We start from the raw sequence: 20,447 nt of genomic DNA on the forward strand, positions 1-20,447 counted from the left end.
GTCCCATGTCGGGCTCCCTGCATGGAGCCTGCTTCTCCCTCTGCCTGTGTCCAGCGCTCTGTGTGTGTGTGTGTGTGTGTCTCGTGAATAGATAGATAAAATCTTTAAAAAAAATAAAATAAAATAAAATAAATCTTTCATCATATCAATACATTATTTCCATGACCTCTTTTAAGAGTTTCATGCTAAAATCTTTTCTCCCCTGGAGAAGTAACCGTAATCTATTATTATCTAGAAAACAACCCTTCATTCAGGGTTCTACTATCCAGTAGAACTTGGAAGATTAAGGTTAAGATTAAAAAAAAAAAAAAAAAGTAAGGAAATCTGTAACCACCCAAAAACACTCTAAACCCAAACATCCATAATAGTCTGGGTCTGCAAAAAGTCTCTTACCTCAAAAATAAAAATAAAACTCAACCTTGAGGGGGCTCCAAATCAGAAATTGGCCTAGATTCAGAATGGTTATATTAATTTCCAGAGGCTACCTCCCCTCAGTCTCCCTAAACTAAATATCATCCACTCATAAAGCAATCCTTTCTAGAATATACTATAATGCTATGAGAAAAGACTAGTATTTAGGGAAACCTCAACAGATAATGAAATGTAAAGTTGCTGGTAAAGACTAGAAATGCCAGAAGAATAAAAAGAAAAGGGACTCCCTGGGCAGAAAATTCAGGAAAGTTCATACAAGAGATGGGACTTAAGTAGAGCTTGAGAAGGAGTAAAACTGGGATAAACAGAGATGAGGAAAGGCAGATGGGACTTGGCTATAATTCCAAGCATAGTATGTATAAAAGAACAGGAAATTTATTTAACTACTGCCATTAGATGGTAACAGGAGAAATGAAGTGGTGACAGGTAACATAAAGCTTTGAAACTGACACACAGAAGACTGGAACCAATGTAGCAAATGCTTTATAGGCCTCTGGGTTAAAAAAGTCATAATGTGAAGCTTCAAGTTACTATTTGCATGAACCCAAATCTCTTCAGATTTTGAGAATAATCTCCAATTTCAACAGCTCCCAGGAGAATATCACCAGAGTTTATATCACCCAACTGAAGTGAAGAATAGGACTACAAAACAGTCTAAGTAAAAGAGAATGGTCAGTAAAAAATAAAAATAAATAGGAAGTGTTAGTCACTAAAGACTGAGAAGTCATGAAGTACAAAATTTTTTTGTACTCATCAATTTTAAAAAATGCTAACCTCCAAAGCGATGAGAATTTCACCAGCTGGCTTCTTAGTTGTTATCTTTTTTTTATACAGGTCTTTATACTTCTTCATCTTTTGCCTGTGTTCTCTAATATGCTTCCATGACCACATCCGTAACCGGGGGCAGACATTTACTTCAAGAATACCATGTATAGCATAAGACCACCTAGTTAGAAAACAGAAACAAAACCCTGCACTTAACACCCTCCAACCAACAGTACTAAAAATAAAGTTGCTTCTGCTCCAAAACGACATTCATAACTATAGTACAGAGACTATGAAAATGGTGTACTATCTGAGCACTTGATTTTTCCCAGCCCAGTTTGTATTAAGATTACGTTATTAATCTTTTCTCTTTCCTGAGTGAAAACAAGCAAAACCACTGAATTTTGTTAGAAAAAAGACATAATTCTACAGAAGGACTATTAAAGTATTACTTGGCAAACAGCACTTTAGTCACCTGAACAGTAATTAAAAAGTCAACTAAAAGAGTAACTGCAACTTCTAGAAAACAGCAAGAGCTTAATAAACAGAATGAGAAGGCTTTTGAATTTTAGAAAGGGGCTGTATTTTATAGACTCATATAATCTGATGTTCAAGTTTAATCATATAGGTTTAAAGTATATAATATGAAAGTTTGAATTTTTTTTAAAAGACACTGCTTAAAAAAAAAGACACTGCTTGACACAAACTATAGTTTTTAATAATCCCAGAAAATTCACTTTTATGCCGTATTTTAGAAATCTAAAAAAAACTGGATCAAGCAATTCTACTCCTGGGTGTTTATCTGAAGAAGAAAATGAAAACACTAGCACAGAAAGATGTATGTTCCCCATTATTCACTGTAGCATTATTAACAATAGTCAAGATACAAAAAAACCCAACATGACCATCAAGGAATGAATGGATAAAGAAAATGTTCCATACACACACACACACACACACACACACACACAGAGTTGGATAGTGGAACATTATTTAGTCAGGAAAAGGAATGAAATCTTGCCATTTGTGACAACATGGATGGACCCTGAGGACATTATATAAAATGAAATTAGAGAAAGATAAACTCTATACAATCTTACTTACATATGTTATCTTAAAAGACAAAAACCAAAAAACTGAGCTTATAGATACAGAGAACAGACTAGTGGTTGACAAAGGTAAAGCAAGGGCAGTGAGTGAAATGGGTGAAGGGACTGAAAAGGTTCAAACTTACAGTTATAAAATAAGTCACGAGGATACAATGTAAAGCGTGGTCCTAATAGTTAAGCTGTGCATATTTGAAAGTTGCTAAGAGATCTTAAAAATTCTAAAGAAAAAAGTTAACATATACAAATATCAAATCATTAAGTTATAAACCTGAAACTCATATGTCAAATTAGACCTCAATTTTTTTAAAATGTAAGTCATTTTACCATTCTCTGGCATGATAGTGAAGAGGTACATCAGGTTTGAATTTCCTGTATGGCAGATTTTGCGTCATCATATCAACTGATTCAAGAAGCTCCATAACACTGAAATACTAAAGAAGGAAAAAATTAAGCCTCTTTATTACATGTTTAAGATTTTTTTGTTCAACTGTTAAAAAAGTTAAATTCTTGACTTTTTAAAGGATGTTTTCATGTAACACTGAGGAACTTTGAAATACATTTAAAATCTTAGTTCTGCTTTTATCAAATTATAGCTCACAATTTAAAATTTCATCTAAAAAAAAATCACCTGTGGTTTATTGAACTCAACTGCTATATCATGTAACTCAACATCCAGATTTATCTTAGGGGCAGAAAAGTCAAAATCTGATCGCCGATTCATCTGAAGTTTGGCATTAGCAGATATGGGGCGAAACACTGAAAGATAACATAGATATCAAAAAAATAAACTGAGTTATATTTCAAGAGTCCCAAAGTACTAAAGAGATGAAATGGAAAATACTGACTTTCATTTCTTATACTGTCTACTTTCCCAGACTGTCACACTGCTGTAATTTAGTCAGATGAACTGTCATTTAATAAATGGAGAAGATTCTTTATCTTTTTCCTACCTATAATTCATATTTTAAGTAAATGAAGACTATGTGAACTCCCCCTCAAAATACCAACGTAACCCTTAAAAGCAAGAACACTATAAAAGGCAAAAATAGTATAGTAATATAATCTTAACAAAAATATACAGTTTAAAAGATTTATATTAAAAATGCTAAGGGAGAAAAGATTTTATTTGACCACTGACTTCCATTACAGAATTATAATTTCTGAATTTCTGATTAGTTTTTTTTTCTGATCAGTTTTTATGTATCCATCTGCTCTGCTTTAACTTGTAAAAGGAGAGGTGAGAAGATGAATCAGAGTTAGCCCAGGATAACTTCTTGGTTCAACCCATAATCTAAAATGGATTAAATTCAACCCTTTATATTTAGTGCCAAAAAGAATAAGAATATTCTTGCAGAGCAAGACTAGAAATAGCAGAATCTATATAGAGATCAACTATTAAATTTTAAGTTAATCTATATAAAACCATAGTATGTTCCTCTTGTTTTAATCATTCCTGAGGCACAGCACTTAATTTTTTTACACAGTGAGCAAATATATTCTGAACTTGTGTAGGACAAGAAGATATTCAACAAACAGAGACTGGTTAAATTCATCATGGTACATCTATACAATAGTATGAGTACCATACAGTGAAAAAGGAGAAAAACTTACATATACATAAATGGAAGGAAAGAGTAAAGAAAGGGAAGTTTAGGGGCACCTGGGTGGCAGTTAAGTGTCCAACTCTTGGTTTCAGCTAAGGTCATGATCTTGGGTGTTGAGATTGAGCCCAATGTCAGGTTCTATGGTCGGCATGGAGTTTACTCCAGTTTCTCCCTCCCTCTGCCTTTTCCCCCTTCACCTTCTCTCTCTGTCTTTCTCTAAAATAATTTTTCTTAAGTTTTAAAAATGTACAAAACAATACCACCACTATTTGAAAAATAAAAGTATTCCTCTCCCCTGGCTTTCTTATGTTACGTACAAGACTGCACAACCCCCTATATCCTCCCTGGTTGCAATCTCCATCCATCCCTAGATTACAACCTCTCCTATCTCTCTCTGATTTTAGCTCCTGGCAACTCTAATTTCCAAGTGATTTCAACATACAAATTGATCTTTCCAAAACCATAGCCTCTCAGAGCCTTGTACTCTTCTAGATCTTATCATATCTATATGCTAGACCTCTCCATAAACCCAGTCTCCAGAACCTAACTCTCCTACCACCACCACCTCTCTAGTACTTCAATACTAAACCTTCAGATCCTGTGGGACCCACATTCATTGATCCTGTAGCTTTTCTCTGTCCTTCACCTCTGCTTCCTATTCTCAGTTCCCTCTCTTCACTATTAAAATTCTATGACCAGTAATTTAATCATTCCCCTGAATTCACTCTTCACTCCTCTGTCTTCTCACTTTGTCAGTACTTATCAGGCGAAACCCTAATTCTGGATAAAAACCCCCTCCATTTACTCTACATACCTGTAACCTACCTGAGAAGTTGAACTTGGTTGGGGAAAAAAAAACAAAAACACAATCACATGGATTGGTCTCACTTTAATATCATAAATCCCAAAGGTCCTCAATGTTGCTGAGCAATCATAAAATATTTAGTTCAGGATAGGCCAAATGCATAACATACTGTGTTTTTGTACAACCGGTAAACCAGGAATGATTCTTATACCTTTACAGGGTTGTTTAAAAGAAGCAAAGGAAAATATGTGACAGAGACTTCAAACTGAAAAATATTTACTACGTAGCCCTTTATAAAAAAATTAAAAATTGCTCAACCCCTATTCTAGGCCAGTGACTCTCAAAATCTGTAATTAATCAAAATCATCAAACTCACCAGGAAAGCTTATTAAAACATAGATTTTCAAGGCTCACTCTCAGAGAATCTGATTCAGATATGTCTGGAATAGACCTAGGATTTCTATTTCTAGTAAGTTTCCAGTAGTCTGAACGACACTTCGAAAACACTACTCTAGTCAATTCACTCTCTTGTTTATCTACATGACTATTTCATAGCCTCTCCTCCCTCCAAAATCCCCAGTACCTCAGATATTAAAAAATAAAAGCTCATAAGAGAAATTCCATAAACTCCTACCCAGTAGAAGTCCTAATACCCAGTAGTAGGACTTCTCTCTTATACCTAAAATCTGTCTCATAAATGAACTAATCATGTTCATTTCCTCTGTGCAGCAAAGCACTCCACTTGCACATGAGATTCTATCTCCTCCTACCCATATGTCATAAAGAAATCATCCTTTCTCTCTCTTCCTTCATTTTTCATGTTCTATAGATCCTTTCCATCTTATAAATAAGCTGTTGTCTCTCTCCCATTAAATAAAAAACAAACAAAAAGAAGCCTTCTCTCCCTAGCAGGTATATACCAGTTATCAGTTTATTGTCTGTGAATTGCAAATTCACCCTAGGTTACCTCCTCTAAAAACTGAATTTGGGCCCTTTAAATATTCTTTTCTTTACCAGGTAGCATAGTGTTAGACATTGGAGAGATACTGCAGGAGGAGTTATGCTTCCTGGTTCTGATGTGCTCATTTCAGACTCCTGAAAGTGCCAGGGCTTTTCCACAGCTCAGATCCTACAAAGTGACTCATACGAAAGGCAGCTCCTCCACTGTCCAGCTCCTACAGCACAACAGGTTTCTTCAGCACCAGCTTGCTGAGTGCATGGCAGCTAGGCAGCAGTTTTGCAGGGAAGTGCCTCCTCTGAGACAATGCTCCATGAGAAATGCTAGTTTCTGAGGGCAAATGTCCAAGAAGTTTAGAGGCACAGCACCACAAAGACTTTCCCAGCAGTCAGTGAGCCCTAGTCATGTCCTTTTTCCAATAAGGTCTAGATCTCAGTGCTGAGGCAGGCAGACTCTGTTCTTTGGGCACTCCATCTCTGTCCTTGGGTAGGGGTAGTTCTTCCTATTATTCCTATACTCTTTAGAGTTCTACTTTTTATTAGCCAATCTCTTGTTACTCCAATCCTGTGACAGTATTTCTATTAAAATTCCTCTGTGCAAACTACTGTGTAGTTTCTCACTCATCAGGCTGTCATTAATGCAGCAGGAAACGACAGTAGGGCAAAGGAGAAATAAGTCAAACCTAGAGTGATAGGAGAACCAATAAGACACGGTAGGCAATCTCATCTGTTCTCAATGTTTCCCTTCAGGAAAAAAATCTAGAAAATAAAATACCCATTTCCTGGCTTTGAATTGGTTTCAAGAGTGAAACAATGATTTCAAGATATGACAACAAGAGTCACATCAAGGGCGCCCAGGTGGCTCAGTTGGTTGAGCACCCAACTCTTGGTTTGGGCGCAGGTCACAATCGTGGGTGGTGAGCTCAAGCCTGCTTTTTTTTTTGGCTCCAGATTCTCTCCCACCCTCTGTGCCTCCCCCAGCTCATGTACATGATGAGCTCTCTCGCTCTCTGTCAAATCTTTAAAAACAAACAAACAAACAAAAAAAACACTTCAGGAAATTAACAAAGTATAATCATAAAGGCAGAAGAATATAGCAAAGAATCACTGGTTGATAACATCAAACAACTAAATCCAATAAATAAACTATCCACCCATCAATCAGAATTTATCGAGTGCCTATACAGAGTAAAAGAAAACAGTACTTCTTTCAACTCAAAATTTTAGTTGCTCATTTCTGATTATAAAAGTACTACACGTTCATTTCTGAAAACTTGGAACCAGAAAAAAATGTGAAGAAAAATTTTAAATATACATTTTTAAAATAACAAGATAACACTACGGACTATAGCAGCTAGCCTTATTAAATTGTATTTGCCTTGTAAAACATCTTTAAAAGATTATAACTAAATAAAACTTAGAGATTTACCACATTTATTACATTCTCTCTTATAAGGCATTTTTCTTTCCTATAGTTTCAAAAAATAGCAAAAAGGTCCCCAACAATGAATGGCATAGAACTGGGTTTTTGTGTATATTATATACTTCTAATTATACGACAAAACTAACATGAAACATCACAGTGACATTATCAATGTTCATTTAAAATTTATACCAATTATTTTAATTGCACTTCTTATTTTATAAAATGTACTTACCAAAATCATAACCTTCTGGAACAGTATTGTCAGTGACAATACCATTCTTCAAGCTGTCCTATTAAAAGACAAACTGTTTTTATTTACATTCATGCCAATATATCCTTATTAGACAAAATCCTACATACAAAATCCTTACATACCAAAACAGAGTTTTAAAGCGATTTAAAAAATAAACAACTGAAACTTAGGAGGACTTAGCTATGAAAAATATTAAAGTGGTAAGACAATATCCCATTAAATTAGTACTATTTAAGAATGATCTGAAACTATTTAGATATGTAGTATGTTTTTACATATTTGTATACAAGCACATTTTATATATGTACATATCTGTATACATATTTGTACAAGCACATATATAAAATGTGCTTGTATACAAAACTCAATATCCACTTACGATAAAGAATCTCAAGAAAGTGGTATAAATATACCTTAACCTCATAAAGACCATATATGAAAATCCCACAGCTAACATGCTCAACATTAAAAACTGAAAGCTCTGGGATGCCTGGGTGGCTCAGTGGTTGAGCATCTGCCTTTGGCTCAGGACGTGATCTCGGATTCCCGGGACCGAGTCCCACATTGGGCTCCCTGCACGGAGCCTGCTTCTCCTCCCTCTGCCTGAGTCTCTGCCTCTCTTTCTGTGTCTCTCATGAAAAGGTAAATAAAATCTTAAAACAAACAAACAAAAAAACCTGAAAGCTCTTCCTCTAAGATCAGGAGCAAGACAAAGATGCCCACCCTTACCACTTTTATTCAGCATAGTATTACAAGACCTAGCCAGAGCAATTAAGAATAAAAGACATCCAAACTGGAAAAGAAGTAAAACTGTTACTATTTGTACAGGACATAACACTCTATAGAAAACTCTATAAAGACTCCACCAAAAACTGTCAGAACTAATAAATGAATTCAATAAAATTGCAGTATACAAAATTAACATACAAAAATCTACTAAATTTCTGTACACTGATGCAGTAACAGAAAAAGAAATCAAGAAAACAATCCAACTTATAATTACATCAAAAAAAAATAAAATACCTAGGAATAAATTTAACCAAGGAAGTCAATCAAGGAAAGATAAATACCATCCGATTAGACTCATGTATAATTGAACAAAAGTGGTGAAAAGAAAATGGGGAGGCAAGCCATAAAAGATTCTTAAACACAGAGAGCAGAGGGTTGTTAGAGGGAAGGTGGGCAGGAGATGGGCTAAATAGGTGATGAGGAATAAGGAGGGCACTTGTCCTAATGAGTACTGGGTGTTGTAAGCAATAAGTCATTAAATTCACTTCTGAAACCAGTATTACACTATATCTTAACTAACTAGAAATTAAATAAAAACTTTTAAAAAAGAAAATTAACTGAAACTATTATAAAGACATTTGTTACTCACATTTTGTAGCTTTAGGTAATTAAAACAATAAAACTAAAAGTATTTTAAATAAAAAAAAAAAAATTCAACCAAGGAGGTGAAAGCTTTGTATACCAAAAACCGTAAGATACTGAAAAGAAATTGAAGATGCAAAAAATTGGGAACACATTCCACGATCTATATTGCAAGAAATAATCCTGTTAAAAAGTCCATACTACCCAAAGAAATCTACAAATTCAATGCAATCTCAATCAAATTTCCTATGGCGTTATTCACAAAAACAGAACAAATGATCCTAATGTATATATGGAACCACAAAAGATCCTGAATAACCAAAGTATCTTGATATATGGTCAATTAATTTACAACAAGCCAAAAATATACAATGGGGGAAAAAATATACAAGCCAAAAAATCTTCAATATGTGGTATTTGGAAAACTGTACAGCCACATGCACAAGAATGAAACTGGACCACTACCTTAAACCATACACAACAATTAATTCCAAGTAGATTAAAAGACTTGACTGTAAGCCCTGGAACCATAAAATTCCTAAAAGAAAACATAGGCAGAAGTCTCCTTCAAATTGGTCTCGATGATATAATTTGGATCTGACACCAAAAGTCAAGTCAACACCAACAACAACAAAAAAGTCAAGTCAACAAAAAAGTAAACAAGTAGAACATCAAACTAAAGTTTCTGCACAGCAAAGGAAACCAACATAATACAAAGGCAAACTACTATATAGAAAATATTTGCAAATAATTTTCTGATAAGGGGTCAATATCCAAAATACACAGACAACCCAATATCAGAAAAACAATCCAATTTAAAAATGGGAGAGGATGGTACGCCTGGGTGGCTCAGCGGTTGGGCGCCTGCCTTTGGCTCAGGTCATGATCCCCAGATCAGGGATTGAGTCCCACATCGGGCTCCCTGCGAGGAGCCTGCTTCTCCCTCTGCCTGTGTCTCTGCCTCTCCTCTCAATCTGGGTCTCTCATGAATAAATAAATAAATCTTTAAAAAAAAAAATGAGAGAGGAACTCTCTATCTATTTTTCAAACAGATATCCAACAGGTACATGAAAAGGTACTCAACACCACTAATCATCAGGGGAATTGGAAACCAAAAGCATGAGATATCACCTAACACCTGTCATAATGGTTATTATAAAAAAAAAAAAAAACCCCTCAAGAAATAACAAGCAATACCAAGGATGTGGAGAAAAGGAAATTCTTATGCACTGTTGATAGAAATGTAAACTGATACAATCTTCATGGAAAACAGTATGGAGAGTCCTCAAAAAATTAAAAGGACTACAATACAATCCATTCTGAATATTTATTCAAAGAAAAGCAGGAACTAGAAAAGATACATGCACCTCCATGTTCACTGCAGCATTAATTGTAATAGCCAAGATATGGGAACAACCTAAATGTCCATTGATTAAGGAACATGTAAATAAAATATACTGTATATAGAAATAATATATATATTTATATATATAATATATATTTATATACTGGAATATTATATGTAATATATAATATATATTGAAATATATTTATATGTATTTATAAAAATATATATTTATATGTTGGAATATTATCCAGCCGTTAAAAAGAAGGAAATCTTACCACTTGCAATAAGGATAAGCCTTGATGGCATTATGCTAAGTGAAATAAGTCAAACAGACAAGTATTACACATATGTGGAATACTTAAAAAAAAAAAAAGGCCAAACTCATACAGAGAACAGACTGGCGGTTGTCAGAGGACAAGTAGGAGATATGCAAAATGTGTAAAGGGAAGTCAAAAGATTAAGAACTTCTAGTTATCCAGTAAGTCAGTCATGGGGTATATATAATATACGGCATGGCAACTATAGTTAACTATACTACACTGCATATTTTAGCATTGCTAAGAGAGTAAATCTTAAAAGTACTCACCAAAAGAAAAAAAATTCTGTAATTAACTATGTACGATAATGGATATTAAACTTCTCGTGATTTCACATTACATACAAATACTGAACCATTATGGTGCACACATAAAACTTATCCTAATGCTGCATGTCAATTATACAAAAAAAAAGATGTTTGTATGTTTATACATGTTTGTGTATAGGCACACATATACATTCACCTATTTCTGTAAATGCTAATGGATTTTGCCTAGGAAAAAAGACCACAGGCTATAGTATGTTAATAAACAATAATGAATAAAACCTTATGCAAAATATGCTACCAACAAAGGTATACATGCACATATCAAAAAGATTTACTTACCAGTGATTCGTCATAATCATTAAGGTAAAACAGCCGAGACTTCACATTCCAATAGGCAAAAAGGTTATCCAATCGGACTAACTGAAAATAAATCACGTTTATTACATCTCATTTCCTTTAAAGGATCTTTAATATATGCTATTTTCAGAAGTCTCAAACAACTGAGTACTGTAATAGAGTTAAGCAAATAAACACAATTCACATAAATCTTTATATTACCATTTGCCTTTCTAAAAATTTCTTTCATTAAGTCTGTGGGTTGACAAAATATTTTACCTTACGAACTAGTTTCTCAGTTTCATCATGTAAACATGGAACCCAGTTTTGATCAGTTGTCTGAAAAGAAAAATTAAAAAGTAAAAGTCAATTACATGTGAAATGGCAGACTGATAAACCATACCAACCGTGCCCTTAACCAATTTCCCATAAAAATGTCCCTGAAAACATTCAGTGGAAGAATATTAACCACAAGAAAGCCTCTGCTTTCAAGGAGCTCACTGTTGACTGAAAAAACATAAAAAAACAATCACAAACAGTTAAGTGCCATCCTAGAGGTTAAATACACAGTTCTCAGAATAAGGTAGGAGCCTCAAACTCAGAGGTGTAATGGAGAAAGTGATGTCTAATATATGACATATGAAAAGAAATTTTTTATTTTAAAGTCAGTAGGGAATGTCTCCGAGTAGGAAAATATGCAAACATGCAAAATATTCAGGGAACTGAAGAAGCCCAGTATGGCCAGAGAACATAAAGCAAACAAAGGAAAGAGGTAAAACCAGATGTTACCTGGGGTCAGATTACAAAAGGACTATAAACTATTTTAAAACAAAATTATTGGCTTTATTCCAATAGCAATGAGAAGCCACTGAGGTGAATAAAGTGTTTAGATGCTTATTCTACAAAGATGGTTTTCATTTTTTGGTAGAGAACTGAAGAGATGACAACAGTGGTTTTCAAACTTGAGCATGCATCAAAATCACCCAGAGGGTTTTCTAAAACCTAGATTGGTGGGGCCCCCAACTTGAGTTTCTAATTGAATAGGTCTGGGCTAGGGGACCAGTTTCCAAGGTCTCTCAAAGGTAATGGTCAACACCACTGCAGTCACAGTTACCCACTACACCTCCACATTTTCACAGCCAATGGCTAATTCCCCATTCACACTTCTCAAACTTATAGCAGCATTTGACAGTTTACCCCACCCAACATCATTCAGTTACTTATCATTTGGCTTTTCTTATTTATTTTGCTTGTAGTGGATCCATGTTTTAAAAAGAAATTATACACAAAAACCCAATGGATATAACAAATAAAAAGCAGGTAATGAAATACTACATAGCAATTAAACTGAATTATGTGTAGCAACACAAGTAAATGTCAAAAAAACTGTGATGAGAAAATGAAAATTTATATAAAAATCATGGAACATAGTATTTAGGATGTTTATCTTTGAGAGAAGGGTGAGAGTAGAAAACAAAACAGATGTAAACTTTATTCCTTAAGAGTTTATTTATTCTTTAAAGGTATTTAAAATTTAAACCACATGACAAATTCCACAACTGTCCGTTCTGGATGCAACCCAATGTTCCATAATCTTCTATTTGCTCCTCTACTTTAAAAATTCCTCAATTTGAGGGACGTCTGGGTGGCTCAGCGATTGAGCATCTGCCCTCGGCTCAGGGTGTAATCCCGGGGTCTGGGATCGAGTTCCGCTTGGGCTCCCTGTGAGGAGCCTGCCTTCTCCCTCTGCCTCTGTCTCTGCTTCTCTGTGTGTCTCTCATGAATAAATAATTTTTTAAAAATCCTCAATTTGAAAAACTAGAGAAGAAAGTTCACCACAATATTGAAAATGGTGGTAAGGAAAGAAGCAATTTGTTTCTTTATGCTTTTCATGACTTATCAAAAGGTTCTGAGATAAACATTCATTACTTTTATTTTCTACTTATTTAAGAAATGTATTTTTTAAGAAAAAATATCCAATATTATAATTTGCAAATAATAGGCCCTCATTATTTTTTAAAGATTTTATTTATTCATGAGAGAAAGAGAGAGAGGCAGAGACACAGGTAGAGGGAGAAGCAGGCTCCATGCAGGGAGCCTGACGTGGGACCCAATTCCAGGACTCTGGGATCACACCCTGAGCCAAAGGCAGACGCTCAACCACTGAGCCACCCAGGTGTCCCATGGCCCTCATTATTTTAAACTAAATCTGAATATGAATCATTTTTGAAATGCTGAACTACCTACCGCCAATTCCAATCCAGCCTATGCACTTTCTATACTAATTCCATTCAGACAACTATTTTTGATGCTGGCATACATGAAAAATAATTAAGAATTTGATGAACTATACTGCACAATTAAATATGGTTAAATTTCTTTGAAAACAAAGTACCTGCATGCTGAGATTTTGAAGGGAAATACCAAATGACAGTGGGTTGTCTCGATTTGTGATCTAAAGAGGAAAGAGGAAATTTTACTCAGATTTTTAGTTAAACAAAATCCACTTTATAGAAAAAAGTTCATTTTCTGGGACATACTCTTATTTCAAACATTCAAAAACATTTCAAACATTCAAAAACCAACTTTCTACACCTTTTATTCCTATAGTTTTTCCTAATATTAATTAAAATACCAAATATGAATGGATTGGTGTAAATAAATCTCCATGTTTTTTAGTTTATTAAAAAAAAAGCTTATTAAAAAAGATGACTGACCTCACAGTAGTACTAGAAGTCAATAACTATGTAATTCTGAGAGAATACAGTATCTACTAGACATAAACAATCCAAGTCTAGCTCTATTGATTCCTAGACCAGTGTAGTTTCCGGGAGGTAAATATATTTTAAAAATACTTAACTGCTAAATTCATAATGCCAACTATCAAAGGTAACTGTAACATAGAAAGGCATTTGCCTTCATTATCTGATTTCTGAACATTTTAGGAAAGTATTATCAAGGCAATAAATACTGCAAATGAAAACTATTATTCAGAAAAGAAAGATCGGGTCATTTTCAGCTCTGTATCCTTCCACTTCTCAGTATCCCATAGGTTGACCATTATAGAGCAGGTATCAACAAACAGTAAAATATTTACATAAATATAAAAACAAGTTTCATCTATTAAAACACTTACATCATCTTCATACCGAATATGGATGTTGGAAATTTTCACTTGAAGATTTTTTATTATCTGAGTAATTAATTTTTCTGTAAAAGTGTCCTGTTTCTCCACTTGATGTTTTTCTACAACAGCAAATATTCTTTTTTTAACTTGAATGAAAAATACACTGTATAAATATTCCCATATCAAGTTAACATAAACATGACCACGTTAAAGAAAAAAATCTATTTGTACACAGAACACTAAGAGCCTGCTTTCCCCCAAAGTCTTCCCTACCAAAGACTTTCAAAGGCAACCACATACATACAGTTTTCAGAATCTATTTTTTAAATGAAACGGAAGCCAACTGTGTAGAACTTAATGCCACTGAATCTTATAACTTCTGCTAACTATACCTGAGTATATAAAGATTTGGAAAACAATGAAGATTATTAGATAAGAATTATAATGGGCTTAAATTAGAAAAGCCAGTAATAGCAGAAAGTAGGAATGTTCCTTAAAATTAGTGATACTATCACAAGTTGTATGTGGCTCAATGTATACAACAGTTGAATATGCTTCTCCTCCTGATGAATCCAAAACGAAATTATAAGAGCCTTTCCTTTTCTCTTTCAAGTAGGAATGAAGGAAGTTCATCCTTGTTTCATTTTTCTAAAAAAGGTTTTAACCATTTCCAGCTTCAAAACTTTCCATGGGCATAGAAAAATAAAGGATTAAGGTTCCTAATCTCTTTTTTAATATGTCTTTGAGGGGTGCTTGGGTCAGTCAGTTGAGTGTCCAACTCTTAATTGTGGCTTAGGTCAAACATCCAGGTCCAGGGAGCAAGGCCTGGTCAGGTTCTGTGCTCATAGTAGAGTTTACTTGAGAATTTTTGCTCCTCTCCCTCTTCCCTTTCCGCTGCTTACTCGCTCTCTCCCTTTTCCCCCCACTCTCTAAAATAAATAAATCTTTGGAAAAAAAAATATGACTTTGATAAACACAAGTTACGATCTCTTAACCCTATTTGAAAATGCCAATGAGGAGGCAGCCCAGGTGGCTCAGTGGTTTAGCGCCACCTTCAGCCCAGGGTGTGATCCTGGAGACCAGAGATCCCACGTTGGGCTCCCGGCATGGAGCCTACTTCTGCCTGTGTTCTGCCGAAGGAAGGAAGGAAGGAAGGGAGGGAGGGAGGGAGGGAGGGAGGGAGGGAGGGAGCCAATGAGGGCATCAGGGTGGTTCAGTGGTTGACCATCTGCCTTTGGCTCAGGTCGTGATCCCAAGGTCCTGGGATCGAGTCCTGCATCAGGTCCCCACAGGGAGCCTGCTTCTCCCTCTGCCTAAGTCTCTGCCTCTCTCTGTCTCTTTCATGAATAAATAAATAGGATCTTTTTTTTTTAAGATTTTATTTATTTATTCATGAGAGAGAGAGAGAGAGAGAGAGAGAGAGAGAGAGAGAGAGGAGACACAGGCAGAGGGAGAAGCAGGCTCCATGCAGGGAGCCTGATGTGGGACTTGATCCTGGGTCTCCAGGATCAGGCCCTGGGCTGAAGGCGGCGCTAAACCACTGAGCCACCCGGACTACTCTAAATAGGATCTTTAAATTAAAAAAAAAAGAAATGAAAATGCCAATGAAAACTATCTCATTTCCTATTTCTAGTCGTGTTCCACCTGTACATACATGTCTTTTCCTCTAATTCAATGGCCCAGGAGGACAAGCTGATGAAGATCTATTTACATTCAAATCCAACTGTCAGTGAACAACAGGTTAGCAAATACACTCAAATATAAAAGGACTTTAGAATTAATAAGAAAACAAAATAGAAGCTCTTTGAAAGACTAGGCATTTTAACCTTTGAATACCACCATATCCTAAAAAAAAATCCTTTGCTTTATGAATCCATTCATTCAATTTAAGATCTTCCTTTCCTCATCTAGTAGTTCCCTAATTCCTTATCCTGCTCATATTCCATAATCTATTATTTCACCAACCTTTTAAACTCTTATTCTTTTCCTCATTTTCCTGTGTCAATAAAGCTCCAACCCTGGATAAACCTATTTTCTATATAAACATGTTTATACCTTGCCAGTTGAGAATAGGAGTAGGAAAAAAAAAAAATCACACCAGAACAGACTATAATGACTTTACCCCCAACATCACTCTTACAACATTTTTCCACCCCACTTGTTCACACACTCCAGATAGCTATGTCAAAATTCTTTTCTGATTCTCCTCAAAGATCTAACAACCCTTTCACTGCTCTCTTTACTCTGAGGGGACCCTCACCTCCAACTTTGGAAGAATGGAAGTTCCTTTTCAGTAATCATTCCTTGAGGATCACAACATGCATGACATAAATAAAATGATTACTTCTTTATCTTCAGTTTACCTGATACTTTATTAGGATACGATGCCTTATTAGGATCTGATACATTCTCTGCTTTCCAAAACACTCTTTTCCCATGAAATCATAATCTCCAAACTTCTAATTATCTGATCACTCTCTTGATCATCTGTGTTCCTCTACTATACAATCATTAAATGCTGGATATCCTTAAGGCTCAGTCCCAGGATTGCTTCTCTTCTCCTACTATACTGCTGCCTCAGGGAACCTTACGCACACCTTACAGCTTGAACTATCATCCAAAGAGCTGGTAACCCACAATTGTATTTTAAAGTAGTAAGTGAGATATATTCACAAAGAAATTGATACATTCAATAAAATATAAATAGGACAATATAGCCAGAAGAAAGAATAGAAGAGAAAGAGGTGAGGCCAGTAATTAGGCTGAAGAGGTAGACAGGATTTTAATCCTATAAACTTTTCTGTATCATGCTGAACAGTTTAAACTTCCACCTGAAAACAATAAGCTATCACTAATGAATTTTAAGCATTGTTAAACATTTCCATTTTAGATCTATGTAAAAACAGGAGAGACTTCTGATTAAACATGGTGGATTATTAACTATTTCCCTACTTTTCAGTAAAACCCCACTAATGCAACAGTAAAGGAAAAAAATGTATAATCCCTAAGGCCAAATATACAAGTAACAAAACAGATAAGAGATACCTTCAAAAGTTTAGAAGCTGAAATGCAGATAGTCTTAACCTACTTAGCAGAGATGAAGCAATTTGATCCTAAATGTCTATAAATGGAGATGCCAATGATAAAGATGACTCAAAACCCAGAACCCTGGCAAAATTCAGAAACTGAATCCTCAGAAAACATAAATGGTAGGAAAAGGATGATAATACAAGGATTGGTTAAGTCTGTGTAATTAGTAGTTAGACTTCCAGTACCTTTCCATTCTAGTGAGAAGCAAGAATTTACTGTGAAGAAAATAAATGCAAAAAAGATCTAAAACTTTCAAGTAGGTCTATATGGAGTAGGCTTAGGGGCTAAGCCAGAAGACAACATTTTTGCTTTAATTATGGGTGCTATATTACTTATTAACTTTCAAAGCTATATATATTATTTTGATAAGATGAAAATAATTTTCAAAAAGCAAAAGCCTGGGGAACCGGGGTGGCTCAGTGGTTGAGCATCTGCCTTTGGCTCTGGTCGTGATCCCAGGTTCCTGGGACTGAGTACCACATCAGGCTCCCTGGGGGAGCCTGCTTCTCCCTCTGCCTACATCTCTACCTCTTTCTCTGTATCTCTCATGAATGAATAAATAAAAATGTGTAAGAACAAACAAACAAAAAACAACCAGACGGAAGATAAGGTAACAGAAGACTTAGCCAATAAACGAACCAGATTTAACACACGTATAATATACATAACGATTCCACAAGAGCAGCATCTTCATTCTTCTTAGATACACTTAAGACAGTTTCCATGATAGTCCACATATTAGGACACAAATTAGGTCTCAACAGATTTAAAAATATAGATACCAAGCAAAGTATCATCTCGGACCACATCAGAATAAAGTCAGAAATAAAACACAGAAATTAAATTGGAAAATTCACATGTTTGTGGAAATTAAAACAAACTTAAAATCACCGATGGATCACAGAATAAATCATAAGGGAAATTAAACAACAGAGATATGAAAACAAAAATGTAGCATACCAAAACTTATGGGACACAATAAAAAAGTATTAAAAAGGAAATTTATAGCTATAAAAAACAAAAAGTTCTTAAAATAACTTACCTTACAACTTAAACAACTAGGGGAAAAAAGGACAAACTAAATCAAAAGCTAGAAGAGAAAATTAAGATTTAAGTAGAGGTAACCTAAATATAAAACCAATAGAAAACAAATGAGACCTGAAATTGGGTTTGTTTTGTTCTAAATATTTTATTTATTTATTCATGAGAGACACATACAGAGAGGCAGAGACATAGGCAGAGGGAGAAAGCAGGTTCCCCGCGGCAAGCCTGATGGCAGGACTTGATCCCAGTACCCAGCGATCACAACCTGAGCCAAAGGCAGATGCTCAACCACTGAGCCACTCACAGGTGCCTTGAAGTTGGTTTTTTGAAAAGGTCAACAAAACTGAAAAATATCTAAGTGGACTAAGTGGACCAAGAAAAAAAGAAAAAAGACTCCAAATACCAAAATAACATGTAAGAGTGGGAATATTACTACAAATGCTACAGACCTAAGAAGGATTATAAATACTATGAATAACTGCATGCTAACAAACTGGATTAACTAGATGAAAGGAACTCCTAGAACCACAAAACTACCAAGACAAAATTACAAAGAAATTAAAAATTTGAATATACATATAACTGGTAAGGAAACTGAATCAGTGACCTAAACTCTCATGACAAATAAAAGCCCTGGAACTGATGGCTTAACTGATGAATTCTACCAAACACTTAAATAAAAACATCAATCTTTTCAAACTCCTCAAAAAAAATTAAAGATTCCAAACTCAATGTATGAGGTCAGCATTGATCTGATATCAAAGCTTCACAAAGACACTACAAGAAAACTACAGATTTACCTGATAAGTATTGATGCAAATACTAAAATACCAACAAATAAAATTCAACAGCACGTTAAGAAGATTATGTGCCATGACTCACAATTTATTGCTAGACTGGAAGGATGAGTAGATATATCAAAATCAATGTACTATACCACATTTACCAAAAAAAAAATATATATATATATATATATATGATCATCTCAATTAATGAAGAAAAAATATTTGACAAACTTCAATACTTTCATAATAAGGAGTCAACAAACTAGGACTAGAAAGAAACTACCTCAACATAATAAAGATCATCTAGAAAAAGCCCACATCAAACATCATACTTAATGTTAAGGCTGAAAGCTTTCCCTTGAAAAATCAGAGACAGCAAAAATGTCCAGTTTTGTTCATTTTTATTCAACATAATACTGGAAAGTATAGCCAGAGTAATTACAAGAGAAAAAGAAACAAAAGGCATCCTAATCAGAAAGGAAGGAGTAAAATTATTTCTGTTCATAGACAATATGATCTTATATGAAGAAAATGCTAACTACCCAACAAAGCAACTGTTAAAACCAATAAACTCAGCAAAGTAGTCAACACAAAAAAATCAATTGCAGGGGTGCCAAAGTGGCTCAGTTGGTTGAGGAACCAACTCCTAATTTCAGCTCAGGTCGTGATCTCAGGGTCATGAAATTGAGCCCTGCCTTGAGCTCCATGTTGAACATAGAGCCTGCTTGGGATTCTTTCTGTCCTTCTCCCTCTGCCCCTCCCCACGCTCGCATACATGCACACACACACTCTCTCTTACTCTCCAAAAAAAATTAAAAAATCAATTTCGTATTAATTCCCTAACAATGAAGAATCTGAGGAGGGAAATCACAGAAACAGAAACAAGCATCAAAAAGAAAAAAAAATAACTTTGAGACTAACAGAACCAAGGAAGTAAAAGATTTGTACACTAAAAATTACAAAACCGTATCAAAAGATATTTTAAAAGATATAAACAGAGGGAAACACATTCCAAGTTCATGGATTGAAAAACACTGTTAGTATGTCAACACTACCCAAAACAATCCATGGATTCAAAGCAATCCTTATGAAAATCCCAATTATACTTTATGAAGAAACAGAAAAACGCATTCTAAAATTCATAAGGAATCTCAAGGGGCTCTCACAGAGCAAAAAACAATCTTGAAAAAGAACAAAGCTGAAAGACTTACACATTTCCTGATTTTAATATTTACAACACAGCTACAGTAATCAAAACAAAGTGGTACTGTCATGCGGACATGTAAACAAATGAAATAGAACTGAGCACACAGAATAAACCCTTGCATATATAGTCAAATGATTTTTTAAAAGGGGCCAAGACTATTCAATCAGGAATGGATAGTAATTTTAATAAATGATGCTGGGAA

General features: G+C 34.8%; 1 protein-coding gene across 9 annotated transcripts in view; it reads right to left on the minus strand.

Moving 5' to 3' along the window:
• VPS13A (vacuolar protein sorting 13 homolog A) overlaps positions 1-20,447 on the minus strand; it is a 235,415-nt gene that overhangs the window by 189,243 nt on the left and 25,725 nt on the right. For 8 of the 9 annotated variants that reach the window (XR_007400987.1, XR_007400992.1, XM_025423277.3 and 5 more), the window contains exons 6-13: positions 14,129-14,238; positions 13,388-13,447; positions 11,272-11,331; positions 10,996-11,076; positions 7,331-7,388; positions 2,935-3,062; positions 2,631-2,737; positions 1,207-1,378 (exon numbers count right to left, since the gene is read on the minus strand). Coding sequence is in view for 7 of the 9 variants with exons in the window: in XM_025423277.3 (XP_025279062.3) it covers positions 1,207-1,378; positions 2,631-2,737; positions 2,935-3,062; positions 7,331-7,388; positions 10,996-11,076; positions 11,272-11,331; positions 13,388-13,447; positions 14,129-14,238 (776 nt within the window). In the remaining 2 variants the exon portion in view is untranslated. Of the gene's footprint in view, positions 1-1,206; positions 1,379-2,630; positions 2,738-2,934; positions 3,063-7,330; positions 7,389-10,995; positions 11,077-11,271; positions 11,332-13,387; positions 13,448-14,128; positions 14,239-20,447 lie in introns of those variants that run through there. The other variant, XM_049091856.1, reaches the window with a different exon arrangement.

The sequence above is a fragment of the Canis lupus genome, chromosome 1 (genome assembly GCF_003254725.2).
Source record: "Canis lupus dingo isolate Sandy chromosome 1, ASM325472v2, whole genome shotgun sequence".
Taxonomy (NCBI): Eukaryota; Metazoa; Chordata; class Mammalia; order Carnivora; family Canidae; genus Canis; species Canis lupus.